Below are 14,573 nucleotides of genomic sequence, written 5' to 3' on the forward strand. Positions count from 1 at the left end.
CACTCCGATCTTCAGGCAAGCATTATTTGTTAAATTACAAACAAAATATCACTACCAAAAATGCTTAAAGAAACAAATCAAAATGCAAAAATATGGGTGCATTTACACCTGAGGAGAAGGCAGGACAACCTGGGGGCTTCAAGATGTGACACTTGTCCTACTAAAATTTTATTATTATTATTATTATTATTTATTATTATAACAATTATTTTTGAGACAGAGTCTCACTATGTCGCTTTGGCTGACCTAGAATCTGCTATGTAGACCAGGCTGACCTAGAACCCACAGAGATCCATCTACCTTTCACTTTATGTTTTAAGAAAAGTCTCTCGGGCTGGAGAGATGGCTCAGTGGTTAAGAGCATTGTCTGCTCTTCCAAAGGTCCTGAGTTCAATTCCCAGCAACCACATGGTGGCTCACAACCATCTGTAATGAGGTCTGGCGCCCTCTTCTGGCCTGCAGGCATACACACAAACAGAACATTGTGTACATAATAAAATAAATATTTAAAAAAAAAAAAAGTCTCTCGTTGGCCTGGAGCTAGCCAAGTAGGCTAGGCTGGCTGGTGTGGGAGCCCCAGGGATCCCCCTGTCTGTCTCCCTTTGTCCTGAGGTTATATATGCACACCACTGTACCCAGCTTTTGACATGGTCCTGGGGACCTGAACTTGGGTCCTCAAGCATGCTCGGTGAGCTTGTAATTCTTCTCAGTCCCACTCCCTTGATCTTGACTTCCCAGTCTTCAGAACCATGGGAAATAAACCCAGTTGGCATATGGGTAGTTGTTTAAGATTTGAGTTTTAAGCTGTGTATAGTTGGGGGTTTTGTTTGTTTAAAAAAAAACAAACAAACTTTATTTGGCTGATCATGGTGGCACATGCCTTTAAGCCCAGCACTCAGAAGACAGTGGAAGGCAGATCTGAGTTCCAGGACAGCCTGGTCTACATAGCAGGTTCAAGGTCAGTGAGGGATGTATAGTGAGACTAAGTGTCAAAATAAATAAGTAATAAGAACAAATGACAACCAAAACAGGAAAAGAAAATTACAACTCCTAAACAATAACCTGTTTTAAAAGGGTTATTGTTTATGTATGTGGTTTGTATAACGTGTGTGCACACATATGCCTCAGCACTTACGGATGCCAGAGGGCAATTCTGTGGTCACTTCTCTTCAACTTAACATTTTTTAAAGATTTGTTTGTTTATTTATATGTATGTATCCTCTGTGTGAGGATGCCTGTGGAGTCTAGAAACGATTTCTGATTCTCAGGAGTTGAGGTTACAGGTGGTCATGAGCCACCAGATGTGGGTGCTGGGAACGAGTCCTCCAGAAGAACATTGAACTGGTAATCACCTCCATCTCTCTCCATCTCTCCAGAACTCTCCCTTCCACTTGTTAGCGGCTTCATGAGGCTGAACTTAGGTCAACAGACTTGGGCAGTGTGCTGGCTCGTTTAATATCAACTTGACACATGCTACAGTCATTGGAGAGGATGGAGCCTCAGTTAAGGAAATGCCTCCATAAGATAAGCTATAGGCACGCCTGTAAGACATTTTCTTAAGTAGTGATTGATGAGGAAGGGAACAGCCCATTGTGGCTGTTATCCCTGGGCTGGCTGTCCTGGGTTTTACAAAAGAACAGGCTGAGCAAGCCATGTGGAGCAAACCAGTAAGCAGCCCTCCTCCAGGATCCTGCCCTGTGTGAGTTCCTATGTCGACTTCCTTTAGTGATGCACAGTGCTGTGGAAGTGTGAGCCACATAAACCCTTTCCTCCCCAAGTTGCTATCACAGCAATAGTAACCTTAAGACAGACAAGCAAGTGCCTTTCCCTGATGAGCCATCCCACAGGTTCACACACCACACACACACACACACACACACACACACACACACACACACACACACACACACACACACACGCGCGCGCGCACACACGTTTTAATGCTTTACAATATTCCAGTTGTTAAACAGATAAAAGGAGGAATGCCGTGGGATAAGGGTCTTTAATTCCACCACTTGTATTATTTTAATAAAATGCTGATTAGCCAGTAGTCAGACAGGAAGTATAGGCAGGGCAACAAGAAGAGGAGAATTCTGGGAAGAGGAAAGACACAGTTTGCATCCAGACACAGAGGAAACAAGATGAGAATGCCTTGTTGATAAAAGGTACCAAACCTCATGGCTAACACAGACAAGAATTATGGGTTAAGATATAAGATATAAGAGTTAATAAGAAGCCTGAGCTAATAGGCCAACCAGTTATAACTAATGCAGATCTCTGTGTGTTTCTTTGCGACTGAACGGCTGTGGGACGGGACAGAAACCCCAGTCAACAGAGGAAACATCGAGTCAGATGTGGTGTAATCCTGGGACTTGGGAGGTGAAGGAAGAAAGATCATGTGTTCAAGGCCAGCCTATGTATGCTACCTGAGATCTGTCTCAAAAAGCAGAAAGGTGGGAGGGTGGGAGGAACCTTGTTCTGAGAGCCTGGGAAAAGACACCACTCTGCTTCTCACTTGCCTGAGTCAGCAAAATAAGCACAGAAGCCAGTTCCCAAGTGCTGTGGAAGATGGGGAACAGAGAACTCAAGTCACAACTCTCACCTGAGCTGTTACCGAGACTCCCAGTTGTGTCAGTCAGTCTTACCGTGACCATTTAACCTAGCCCTGGCCTCCCACCTTTTGTTAGGTCAACATAATGACATAATAGAAAGTTAAAAAACAAAAATCCGCAGGGTGGTGGCAACGGATGTCTTTAATGCCAACACTCGAGAGGCAGAGACAGGCGGATCTCTGTGAGTTTGAGGCCAGCCTAGTCTACAAAGGGAGTTCCATGACTGGCTCCAAAGCTACAGAGACACCCTTTCTTGAAAAACCAAAACACAAAACAAAACAAAATCCGGCATTAGCTTCCCAGGCTGTATAAACATTAAGTCATGACGTGGAATACGAAAGAAAAGGAACCCTCTGGAAAGTTCTATCAGCGCTAAAGGCCCTTTGACATAAGTTGGGGGGGGGGGCAATGTGCATATGCATTCAGGGATGGGAACTGAGGCCAGAGAACAGGTGTCCTGTCTCTGCCCCACAATAGCCCTACAGCCTGGGATTACAGGTGACAGTTCTGGGGATTTGAACTCTGATCCTCAGGCTTGCACGGCAAACTCTCTGAGCTAGTGACCCACACCCCCATACCCCAGCAGACTATTCAACATAGACTATATCACTATCAACGCAGATATAGCTATCGTAGACATCCTCAAACATCTCCAACCCTAAGGAAACGCTTTGCCTTGTGATACTGAAAACACAGCACACAGGCTCTCCCCCTTCCTCACGAAGGTAACCTGGAGTCGAGAGCCGTACAGCATCTCCCCATCTTGACTACAGTCACAGTGAGGGCCACCCAGGAGCAGCTCTGAAGCATCTGCTTCTAGGAACCCCTGTGAGCCTGCTCAAGGTGAATATTCTCAGCGATCTCAGATGCCGATAGAGATTTCATGTTGCAGTCTCTAAAGCTTTCATTTCAAAAATTCTGTGCTGCCTCCAGCTGTCTCTAGAAACAAGGCAGATTTTAAATAAGTACAGCTATCTTTCCTCTGAATTCTTTCCCTCCAAGACGGAACCTCTTCTAATTAGATTTGGGATATGGGAAGGAAAGGGCAGGTGAGATAAGAAACAAGGTTGGAGTTTCAGGTCATTAAGCTCGGACCTCTGGAAAATCAATTCCCCCGAGGTTTTTCAGGGTTTCTTTGGCTCAAACCTGACAGGACTGAAGTTGATGTAATCTTTCCACTGCAGCTGCAAAGCCAAACCATTCACAACCGTAGCTAGATCATTCTATTAATCTTTTACAAAGTTTAAATAAACTCAGCTCAGTAAAATAAGCAGATCTCTCGGTTTCCTATGGTGGTTTTTAACCTTTAAGATTCTTAGCGGGAGCAGTGGCACACGCTTTTAATCCCTGCACTCAGGAGGCAGAGGCAGGTGGATCTCTGTGAGTTCGAGGCCAGCCTGGTCTACAGAGTGAGTTCTAGGATAGTTAGAGTTGTTAGATAGAGAAACCCTGTCTCAGGAAAAAAAAAAGATTCTTTAATGTTACGATCCCACTAGGTGTATTGAATCCTAGCCCTCAGAGGTTGAGGCCTGAGCTACACAAGGAGACCTCGGCTACACAAGGAGACCTTATCTCCAAAACGAAAGGCTTGCAGGTGTAGCTGTTGGTAGAGCTTGCCTAGCATGCTGAGGTTCAGTCTACAGCGTCATGTGAGCGGGTGTGGTGGAACAGGCCTGTAATCCCAGCAATCAGGAGGCGGATCACCATTGGCTACATAGTGAGTTGAGGCCAGCCTACAGTACAAGAGGCACTGTCACTAATAAACAAGGAAACAAACAAATATTTGTCCCGCCACTAAGCACAGTTCCTATGAGAGCCGCTGATCTATGCTGAGGCAGGCGGCTTGTCAATAGTGATGGGGAACAACTGGACAACCGTGTGCAGAAGACCGAGGTGGAATCTTTACCACGTACTAAAGCATAAAACTAAAGGGGAATAAGCGCAGGAGTGAATGTCTATGACTTAATTAGGCAAAGATTTCCCGGAAATGACAAAATGCACATACAACAAAAAAAAAAAACTGGGGGCTAGCGATATGACTCAGTGGTTATCAGCACTGGCTGTTCTTGCAGAGGACCCAGGTTCAGTTCCCAGCACCCACATGGTGGCTCAAACCACCTGTAACTCCAGTTCCAGGGGCACCTTCTTCTGACCTCTGCAGGCACCATGCATACACATGGTACACTTACATACATGCAGGCAAAACACTCACACACATAAAACAAGAAGAAATAAACCTGTAAGAAGAAAAAAGGAAAAACTGGACTTTATCACAATGCAAGTCAAAGAACACTATCAAGAAAAGTGAAAAAAAAAAATCAACTCCTAGCAAAGGAGAAAAGTTTTCAAGGTGTGGGTGGATCTGCTGAGGACTTTACAGCTGGTTCAACAGAGAATTCAGGACAAAAAGCAAACCAGATCTGGGGAAACAGCTCAGTCAGTAAAACGCTTGTTTTACAGACACTCGGACAGTTTTTCTTTGTAGCCCTGGCTGTCCCAGAACTCGCTTTGTAGACCAAGCTAGTCTCGAACTCATAGAGATCTGCCAGCCACTGTTGGGATTAAAGGTTTGCGCCACCACTCCTGGCTAAAAGAATTTATATTTAGGGGGGAAAAAAATCCTACTGTGGTAATGCTTGTTTGTAATCCCAAAGCTGGGCGGGGGGGCAGAGATTGGAGGATTCCAGGGGATCAGTGGCCACCAGGCTAGCTGTACAAATTCCAGGCCAAAGAGAGACCCTGTCTCAAAACAAGGTGGACATTAGAAGTTGTACACATACTCATGGCATGTTTACCCCAACAACATGCACGTCCACATATGCACACTCATACACACATGTGCAAATTAATCTTCAAATTGGCAAAGAATTTAAATAGACATTTCTCAAAAAATAGATATACATATATAGGTACACACACACACACACACACACACACACACACACAACGCAAAAAGACACAGGAAGATTGCTTAGGGATTTTGGTCAGCATGGAAAACCAAACCAAACCCAGAATAGTGAATCGCTTCACACCTGATGGTATGACTAGAATCAAAGTCCATCCTGGCGAGAAATGAAAGCCTTGTATCCTTGATAGTAAGCAATCCAGTTGCTTTGGAAACAGTCTACTGAAGCCTCAAGACATTAACCTGAGCCACCTGGCATGCTTCTTTGGAAGCTCCGTCTCCCTGGGAGTTGCCTTGGTCCGGACTCCACCTCCAAAAAAGCCTGCCAAGCATTGACCCCTCCCCAGGGAGGGTCAGGACCACTCCCACACACCCAGAGAAGAAACACGTGATCTTCGGGTTTTGCTTGCTGTCCCCCCCATACTCTCCCAGCCCCCCAGGAGTGCTGGATTAAACGTGGGCATCTTTTATTCAGTCTAATTTGGTCTGATTGGAATCATTTGCGTCGGCAGAGAGGCTCATCGTAAGATTATTCCTAACAACCTTATGTGATTCCATTTCTTTAGCTAAATGCCCCAAAAAATAAGCAAAACAAACAAACAAAGCAAATCCATGTCTTTTGCAGAAGTCTACCCATTAAGGTTCATGTAGTAGTACTCATAATAGTCAAATATGGAAACAACTCAAATGTTTTCCCCATGGTGAATGCAAAAACCAAGTCATGTACACATTAATGGGATGGAGTAGCATTTGACTATAGAAATAATAAAATACTCACACACTCTACAGAACAGGTATTTTGACATCTGTTTGTGTGTATGTATATATGCATGTGTGTGTGTGTGTGTGTGTGTGTGTGTGTGTGTATGTAGCATGCGTGAGTGCACATGTAGAAGCCAGAGGTTGATTTCAGATGTCTTCCTCCATTGCTCTACACTATTTTTTTCTTTTTTCTTTTTTTTGAGACAGGGACTCTCATTAGACCTGGGGCTCATCACGGGCTAGGAAACTTGCTAGTCCATTTGTCTCTATTCCCTTGCACTGGGGTTACAGGTGCCTGTCACCTCACCCAGCTTTTTACACAGGTGCCAGGGATCCAAACTCAGATCCTCATGCCTGTGCAGCAAGCATTTTATGAACTGCACGGATAATTCTTGGAAGCACGATGACAGCCTTTGAAGCGTAAGAACCGCGGTGCAGAACTCCATTTACATGTAATGTGCAAAGCAGGCAAATCCACAAAGACAGAAAGCAGGTTAATGATTTCCCCCAGGCAGACAAATGGGAAGAATGGCGAGTGCCTGCTAGCAGGTACAATGCTCTTTAAAGAGGTGACGTTCTAATTAGCTAATGGGGACAATTTGTCCAAACTTATAATCATCTATGATCCCTGGAACTGTACACCTTATAAAAGGTCAACTTTACAAATGAGTCAGATCTCAGTAAAAGCAGCCCTGGTTATGAAATCATGGCCAGGGAGGACACAGCCTCCACCCGGGGGGTGAGGGGGGGACACTAATGTTTCTTTGATAGATAGACATGGTATCATACTTTCTATTTTTATTGTTTTTGGAACTGAGGACTAAACCCAGGGCCTTGCGCTTGCTAGGCAACTCTACCACTGAGCTAAATTCCCAACCCCGTATCAAACTTTCTAAATATTTCTGTTTATACCCATAGACTGCTGCTCTCAGCCTGGGTCTGAGAGCCTTCGATTGCAGCTTGTGACAGTGAATGCAGAGACTAGTAACTGGTCGAGGTGTCATCACTAAATGACCAGTTGAATGTTTTGCGCTACATGGGACAGCTGTATCTCCCCTGCTCAGGCGCAGGGACAGCAGGAGTAGGGGCAGGAAGAAAGAGCTGGAGGATGGGATGGAGAGGGGGGAAATGCTGTCTCCTGGAGGACATGACTGCTGGACCCCCAGACCTACAGCAGATGTGGCTGCTTGCTTGAGACCTTCCCAAGACCCCATCCCTCTCTAAAGAGCCATAGGGAGCTAATATTTATTGGGGAGGGGAGTCCCATTCCTTAGTGGTGTGGACCCTTGTAAGCTGTCCTTGCTCAAGTAAATAACCCCTTACCTACGCTCACACAGGCACCCCTCACAAAGTGCATGCACCACCGTGCCCTCCTCATCCTTTAGAAGTGATTCTAAGTATTCTAAGAGTAGAATGATCCAGAGAGATTCCTTCCTGGAACTCACTCTGTAGACCAGGCTGCCCTTGAACTCTCAAAGATCCTCCAGCTGCCACCCAAGTGCTGGATCAAAGGTGTGCCTGACTCATTTAGCCTTAAGAATGTTTCACAAGGATGTTTGCTAAAATGTTGCTCAAAGCCAGGTGGAAAGCCTTTGATTCTAGCACTTGGGAGGCAGAGGCGGGTGAATCTCAGTGAGTTCAAGGACAGCCTGGTCTACACAGTGAGTTCCAGGACAGCCAAGGCTGCACAGAGAAATGTCTCAAAAAACAAACCAACAGCCGGGCGGTGGTGGCGCACGCCTTTAATCCCAGCACTGGGGAGGCAGAGGCAGGCGGATCTCTGTGAGTTCGAGGCCAGCCTGGTCTACAAGAGCTAGTTCCAGGACAGGCTCTAAAAAAAGCTACAGAGAAACCCTGTCTCGAAAAAAACAAAAACAAAAACAAAAACAAAAACAAAAAAAAAAAAAAACAAACCAACAAAAATGTTGTTCAAAGAAGGAAACAAACACATATTCAACAGTAGGAGTCTGGATGTTTCTGGGATACACGTGATCATAAAGACTGGAGTAAGGGAGCGGGGCTAGAGAGATGTTTAAGGGGTTAAGAAATGGCTGCTCTTTGCATGCATGTGTGGCCACTCACAACTATCTACAACTCCAGTTCCAGGGGATCTAACTCCCTCTTTTGGCTTCTTCAGACACCAGGCACAAATACCCATGCAGGCAGGATACCCATGCACAAAAAATAGTAAATAAATACTTTTTTAAAAAGACAAAAACAAGTTGGTCTGGGAGTTAGAAATTATGTAATAAAGGATGCTTCAAAACAAAAAGATGGAATAGAGAGCCCGGCAGTGGTGGCTCTCACCTTAAACCCAGCACTGGGGGTAGGGGCAGAGGCAGGCTAGTCTCTGTGAGTTCAAGGCCAGTCTGGTCTACAAAGTGAGTTCCAGGACAGCCAGGGCTGTTACAGAGAGAAACCCTGTCTCAAAAAACAAAAACAAAACAAAACAACAACAAAAAAGGAATAGAGTAATGGCGGACCACGCCTTTAAACCCAATCTCCAAACTCAAGAGGCACAAGTAAGTTTTAGTGTATGCCAGGGCTACATGGTGAGACCCCATCTCACAAAACAAGGAAAGAAAAGGAGGGGGAGGAATAAGTGAATGAAGAAAAAAAAGAAAGAAGGGAAAAGGGGATAAAGGGAGCAAATATGATTAAGGTACATTATAAAATATTGGGAAAGAATAAAATTTTAAGAATACACACAGCAGGTTGGGAAGATGGCTCAGCGGTTAAGAGCAATTGCTGTTCCTGCAAAAGACCACAGCTCAGGTCCCAGCATCCACACTGGCTGCCTCACACCTGCCAGTGACCTCAGCTCCGGAAGACCTGATGCCTCTGGCTTCCGAGGGCACCTACACTCATGTGCACAAACCCATACACAAACACAGGTGAACACACATGATTGAAAATAAAATAATCCTTAGAAAAACAAAAAAGGATGGGGCTAATGAGAAAAGGTATCCAGTGTTAGCAAGAAACGACAGGTGCTCACTTTGGCAGCTCGCTTACTAAAACTGGAATGATACAGAGAGGATAGCATGGCCCCAGCGCAAAGATGCCAAGGCAAAACTGTGAAGCGCTCCATATTGGGAGGGAGGGGACTGCTTGGATTAGGTAATTGAAAGGAGCTGGGTGCGAGAAACCCGCAGAGACGGGGAAGGGATCATTGGTGCGAATCAGGGGCAATGGACAGGTATGAAAGCCAGATGGACAGAGCCGCCAGCCAGTCCGTTGGACCGACAGGAATCCTGGGGGCTAGGGCCCAGTCTCTTCTCCCTCTGCCTCACTGGGTAAAACAACAGCAGATGAGATCGTGCACAGTGGTCAGCCTATTGGTCAGAGCAGAAGGGGGTGAATCTGGGAGACAATAACGGTACGAGTTTGGATAGTCATTGCATTAGTTCCCGGTGCAATTTTCACTGTGGAGACACAGAGAAGAGCGACAGAAGGAGGAAGAGTTTGGTTCGGCTCACAGTTCCAGGGTACAGAGCATCGTGCGGATGGAAGCATGGTGCAGCCAGCCTCACTGCACCCACAGCCAGGAAGGGGGTGAGAGAGCAAACACTGGTGCTCAGCTCTCGGGCGCCATCTTCCTCAGTTTAGGATCCCAGCCCTGAGTCAGGCTGAGTTCGGTCATCACCATCCACCCAATCTAGAAACTCCCTCGCAGACGAGCAGAGGCCTGTCACCCAGGTCATGACATCCTGTCAAGTGGACAAGCCATGAACCACCACAGCCACAGCAAGAAACAAGCAAAGCCGTTGATGGAGCTGTGTTTTCTAAAAAGTATGCATAGTAGCATATAACTCTTGAGAAGCTCCAGATCATGCTACACTAGGAGGGCCCACCCACGAACAGTAGGCCCGCAGCACGCCTTTGTCCTGGAACCATCCTACACATTTCAAGACTGTTGAAATCCCTAGCCCGCGTGGGGCACTAACCAAAAAAAATCTCCAGCACTATGACAATCACGACTTCAAGACGCTCTCCACTTCTCGATGTGGCAGGGCACCATGCCTTGGAAGAACCACCTGGCGGGGAAGGGGGGCAATAGTTCATCCTTTTAAAGTTTCTTTTTCCTCACTGGTCCTTTCCTGAGTTTTCTGCAAAGACTTCTGCGAAGTGGAAACCGCTCACTCTTTTGAAAAGGAGCTGACAAGGTGCTGGTTTAGACCTCACCCTCCCACCCCCCACCCAATCTGTGCTTCCTCAGGCATGTTTGCTTGTGACAGTTAAGTAAATAAAAGGGGGACTGAACGTTATTACATGGATGCCACAATTCATTTGAAAGTCACCAATAACAGGAAGGGTTCAATTAACTGAGACTGTGGCAATCCCTTTGATTCTGTTTCAAGTGCTTGTAATCATTACAAAGATTGCAGCATCCTACAATTCACAGGTCAAGTACAGGGCTGTTCCTAGCTTGTAATAAAACTGAAAAAGAAAAGGAACCCCTATAATTTGGTTTCAACATAAGAGTTGCCGTGGCACAGCACTGAGTGTTAGGTTGAGTGGCAGCCACTCCTCTCCCTGCCCCCACAGAAGACCAGGCAAGCAATTTGAATGACAGATACTGTGAAATGGGGTTTGTTCTTTATTATTTCACATTTATTTGGTTTTTCAAGACAGGGTTTCTCTGTGTAGTCCCAGCTGTCCTGGACCTCCTTCTGTAGACCAGGCTGGCCTCAAACTCGGAGATCCACCTGTTTCTGCCCACTGAGGGCTGGGATCAAAGGCGTGCACCACCATCACCCTGCTCAGGGGTTATTTGACTTTTTAAAACAGGCACAGTTAACTCTGTCCAGCAAAGGTGGGTACAGACTGGGGAGATGGCTCAGGGTATAAAGAGCCTGAAGCACAAACATAAGGACCTGAGTTTGGATCCCCAACACCAATAAAAAATCTGGGTGTGGTGGTACACACCTATAATGTCAGTGTTCAGGGTTTGAGACAGGTAGATCGAAAAAGGCTCACCAAATGTCCAGGTTCAGTGACATTAATAAGGTGGAGGGCTGGTAAGATGGCTCAGTGGACAAAGGTGTCTGCCACCAAGCTTGACAACTTGCTTTCAGTCCCAAGGACCCGCATGGTGAAGAGAATTGACTGCCCTAAGCTGTCTTTTGACATCCACCTGCCACTTCCCCCTCCCAAATAAAGGAGGGAAATAGAAGACATCTCCACAAGTGCCTGGGTGAGCGAACATACCCACACACGCCCATGCACACCCATGCACACTCGTACAGAGGACGATTTTATCTGCAAGGTTTCCCATCTCTCAAAAAATTCGCTGCAATCTAGAGAGACCCAAGGCAACCCATCAACAGTGGCTATTTCTAGTGTTGGGATGACCAGTCCTTACGTTTCTTCTTTTGCTCTTGTATTTTCTAAAAAAGGATGCAACAGAGAGCATGTGGGTATAAATCTGAAAACAAGAAGTGGTGGTGGTCCAGGCCTGCCCCGCCGAAGCCCAGCTCCGTCTCTTGAGCGTCTGTTTGCTTAGCTGAAGCAGGAGAGCGCGCCAACTCCTTCACTCACACAGCAAATATTTTTGGAGCTCTTTAACGCCAGGCCTTGCGCGGTGACTCCAATACTTTCGGCTATTTATTGGGGCTGCAGATACCCTCAGGGCTGGCTATGCCAACCTCTTGGGAAATGAGCTAAGCCAACACTTTCCTGTCTTTCTGTGCAAGAGAACCACTTGGAAGCTGACTCGGTGGGTTTGGGATATGAGGCTGTGAAGCCAGCAGGCTCTCAGGATCCATACAGGTGCTGCTAAAGGTTTCTCAGAGAGTCCACCCAAGTCCTGACTCACTCTACACCACGATCACCCCTCCCCCGCACCCCTTCCCTAACCTTCATATGGGCTAGATTTCAATTCTACAAATGCTTCCTTGGGTCCGGAGATGCAACAGAAGAGGGAATTCGAATCTCTTTAGGTAAGAATAGAGACCAAGAAAAAAACAGGCAGGCATGGGTTTGAATCTCAGCTCCACCACCAAGAGTAAGCTTTACTCCTCCCGTTCTCTGGGCCCCAGTTTCCTCAAGTGTAGAAGGAGCTTACTTGCAACCACCTTCACAGGGGAGCGTTGCAGGGACTACATGAGCTCAGAAACTTCTTTAGGACTTGACACCCTGGCAGAGGGCGAAGACAATAGACAGTGGCCGCCACTAGTTGTCAACAGAACTCCAGGCGGAAGGCCTGGCTTCCAAGGGAGACAAGGCGCAAGCCCTGCCCCCTCCCAGGCACGTGCCCAGCCCCCACCAGGATGTGCTCCAGAACGGTACAGAATCACTTAGGTTCTCAAAGAGGCTGAGATTCCCAGGATTTATTGAGGGAAACGTTCTTGATTTATCTCAAACTAGCTACAGGAAGATAACTGCGAAAATGAAAATTTTCTCCCCTTTATAACTAACATTAGGGAATTTTTTTAGAGCTGGGGGAGCGGCTCAGTGGTAGTGCATCTGCCTAGCACGTGAGGCTCTGGGTTCCAGCCCAGCACTGTGGAGGAGTCAGTTTGAGAAAAGCTTTGTTTTCAGGGACCCCATGCACGTGGAGATCAGGTGAGGGAGGCCCTAGGTGTTCCGGACACTCAAGATCAATAAACGCCCACCGAGTATCCGGCTCCCGGATAGGCCACCATCCTCGAAAGAAAACAGCAAGCTAGGAAGCCGCCCGCAACAGACATCCTGAGGGTCACGACCGTCGGTCCCCAAGAGAGCCCAAGGCGAAAAAACCTGGATGTGAGTTTTGCACTTTACAAAGAAGTCGAGGCTGAGCTCAAGAGCGTTCCCGGAGCCCGCGGGAAGACCGGAGCCAGCTCGGTGGGCGGAGCTGGAGACGCGTGAGCTAGCTGGGTCCACCTGCCTCCCACCGCCCGGCCCGGCCCGACACTCACGATCTCGGCCACAATCAGGAGCCCCGGCAGGGTGCGGAGGAACTCTCGGTCGTAGGCGAAGCTGCTGCTGGTGGTGGAGAAGTTCTCTGCGAAGGAGCTGGCAGTGGTGGTGACCGTGTGCGAGCGCGGGCGCTGCGATTCCTCCATCGTCGCGCCCGGAGCTGGCCCGGGTCCCCGGGGACCCTACCCCCACCCAGCAAGCTCCCTGGGCCCAGGGTCGCCGGCCAGGGATAGGGAATCGAGACCGGTGGGTAGCGGGCGCGCCGGGGGTGGCCTCCGGGGTCTGGCCCGCGAGTGTCCCCACTTGTCGGCGCGCGCGCTCCGGAGCTCCGCGGGGACCCGGCAGCAGGATCGCTGGCAACCGGTGGCTGAGGGAGGCGGGGGAGGGGAAGAGAGAGGAGGGGCGTAGACGGGGCGGGTGGGGGGCGGGCACTCGGGAACCTCCCCTCGGGGGCGCCGCCGCGCGGCCACTGCACCTGTCGCCCGGGGACTGAGAGCTCGCAGGGGTGCAGGGACGCGCCAGGGAAGCGACACCTCCTAGCTCCGGCCGCAACCAGACTCCGCCCACCTAGGGCCACCGGACTCGGACCTGCTTCCTCCCACCTGGCCGGACTAGCGGCAGGGCCTCTTAAGGAAACCCGGACCTCCAGGGACGTGGCGACTCTGGGACTCAGACAACCAGGCGGATGGGGGAGGGAGACTGTAATTGTGATCCAGCCGGACCTTAGACCCGGGATCGATGCGATGCCGCCTGGACAGTGGACAGTTCTCACCCGCTTCGCTGCAGCCGCCACCAAAGCCGGGTGCTGTTTCCTGTCCCTCATGTCGGGAACAATTTGAGGAACAAACTTAATTGCGGGGCTGTGAGAATGAGACGTTTTCGGGCGTTTTTCACAACTCTGTCCGGGACTAGCTGGAGCACAGAGCGCAAGATGGAAGGTGGGGAGACGTTCAGGGTTTCTGGTCAAGATGTATGTATCATTGTGACCGTCCTCATTAGCCTTAGAGAGGAAAAAAAAAATGTTTCAAACAAGTTACAAAGGGACCGTCTGTGCAAAGTGATGTTTATGACAAGCTACCAGTGCTTGCCTGGGGTAAGGGAGGAGGAGGTGGGCATCGCATTGTGTGGCAGCGCTGTGCCCGTCAGGTGAATGCTGAACTGAAGCCTGGGTACTTGTGTAATTACCATGAAGTTTTGGCTCTACTTTGCAGGGCCTCAGTGGCGCCACCTGTGTTTCAAAACAAAACAAGGTAAGAACTTTGATGGATGATGGACCACTGGACAAAAAGAGTAAGACATTTTTATCTGAACCCATCAAGTGGGGAGGAAATAATCCGATCAAAATACAGTTTTTTATTCAAAGTGAAGGCACCCGGTGGTGGTGCACGCCT

The 14,573-nt window shown here is 48.2% G+C and overlaps 1 protein-coding gene and 1 non-coding gene across 2 annotated transcripts in view; one reads left to right on the forward strand and one right to left on the reverse strand.

Moving 5' to 3' along the window:
- Cmtm8 (CKLF like MARVEL transmembrane domain containing 8) overlaps nucleotides 1-13,554 on the reverse strand; it is a 57,798-nt gene extending 44,244 nt beyond the window's left edge. The window contains exon 1 of the mRNA XM_038323278.1: nucleotides 13,182-13,554. Coding sequence (XP_038179206.1) covers nucleotides 13,182-13,328 — 147 coding nt within the window. The 5' untranslated portion in view covers nucleotides 13,329-13,554. The remainder of the gene's footprint in view (nucleotides 1-13,181) is intronic.
- LOC119810886 lies at nucleotides 9,270-9,376 on the forward strand. Its single transcript, XR_005284830.1, has one exon. It is a non-coding gene; the product is annotated as a U6 spliceosomal RNA (small nuclear RNA).
- Nucleotides 13,555-14,573: the final 1,019 nt, after the last annotated feature.

Source organism: Arvicola amphibius, chromosome 3, assembly GCF_903992535.2.
Source record: "Arvicola amphibius chromosome 3, mArvAmp1.2, whole genome shotgun sequence".
NCBI lineage: Eukaryota > Metazoa > Chordata > Mammalia > Rodentia > Cricetidae > Arvicola > Arvicola amphibius.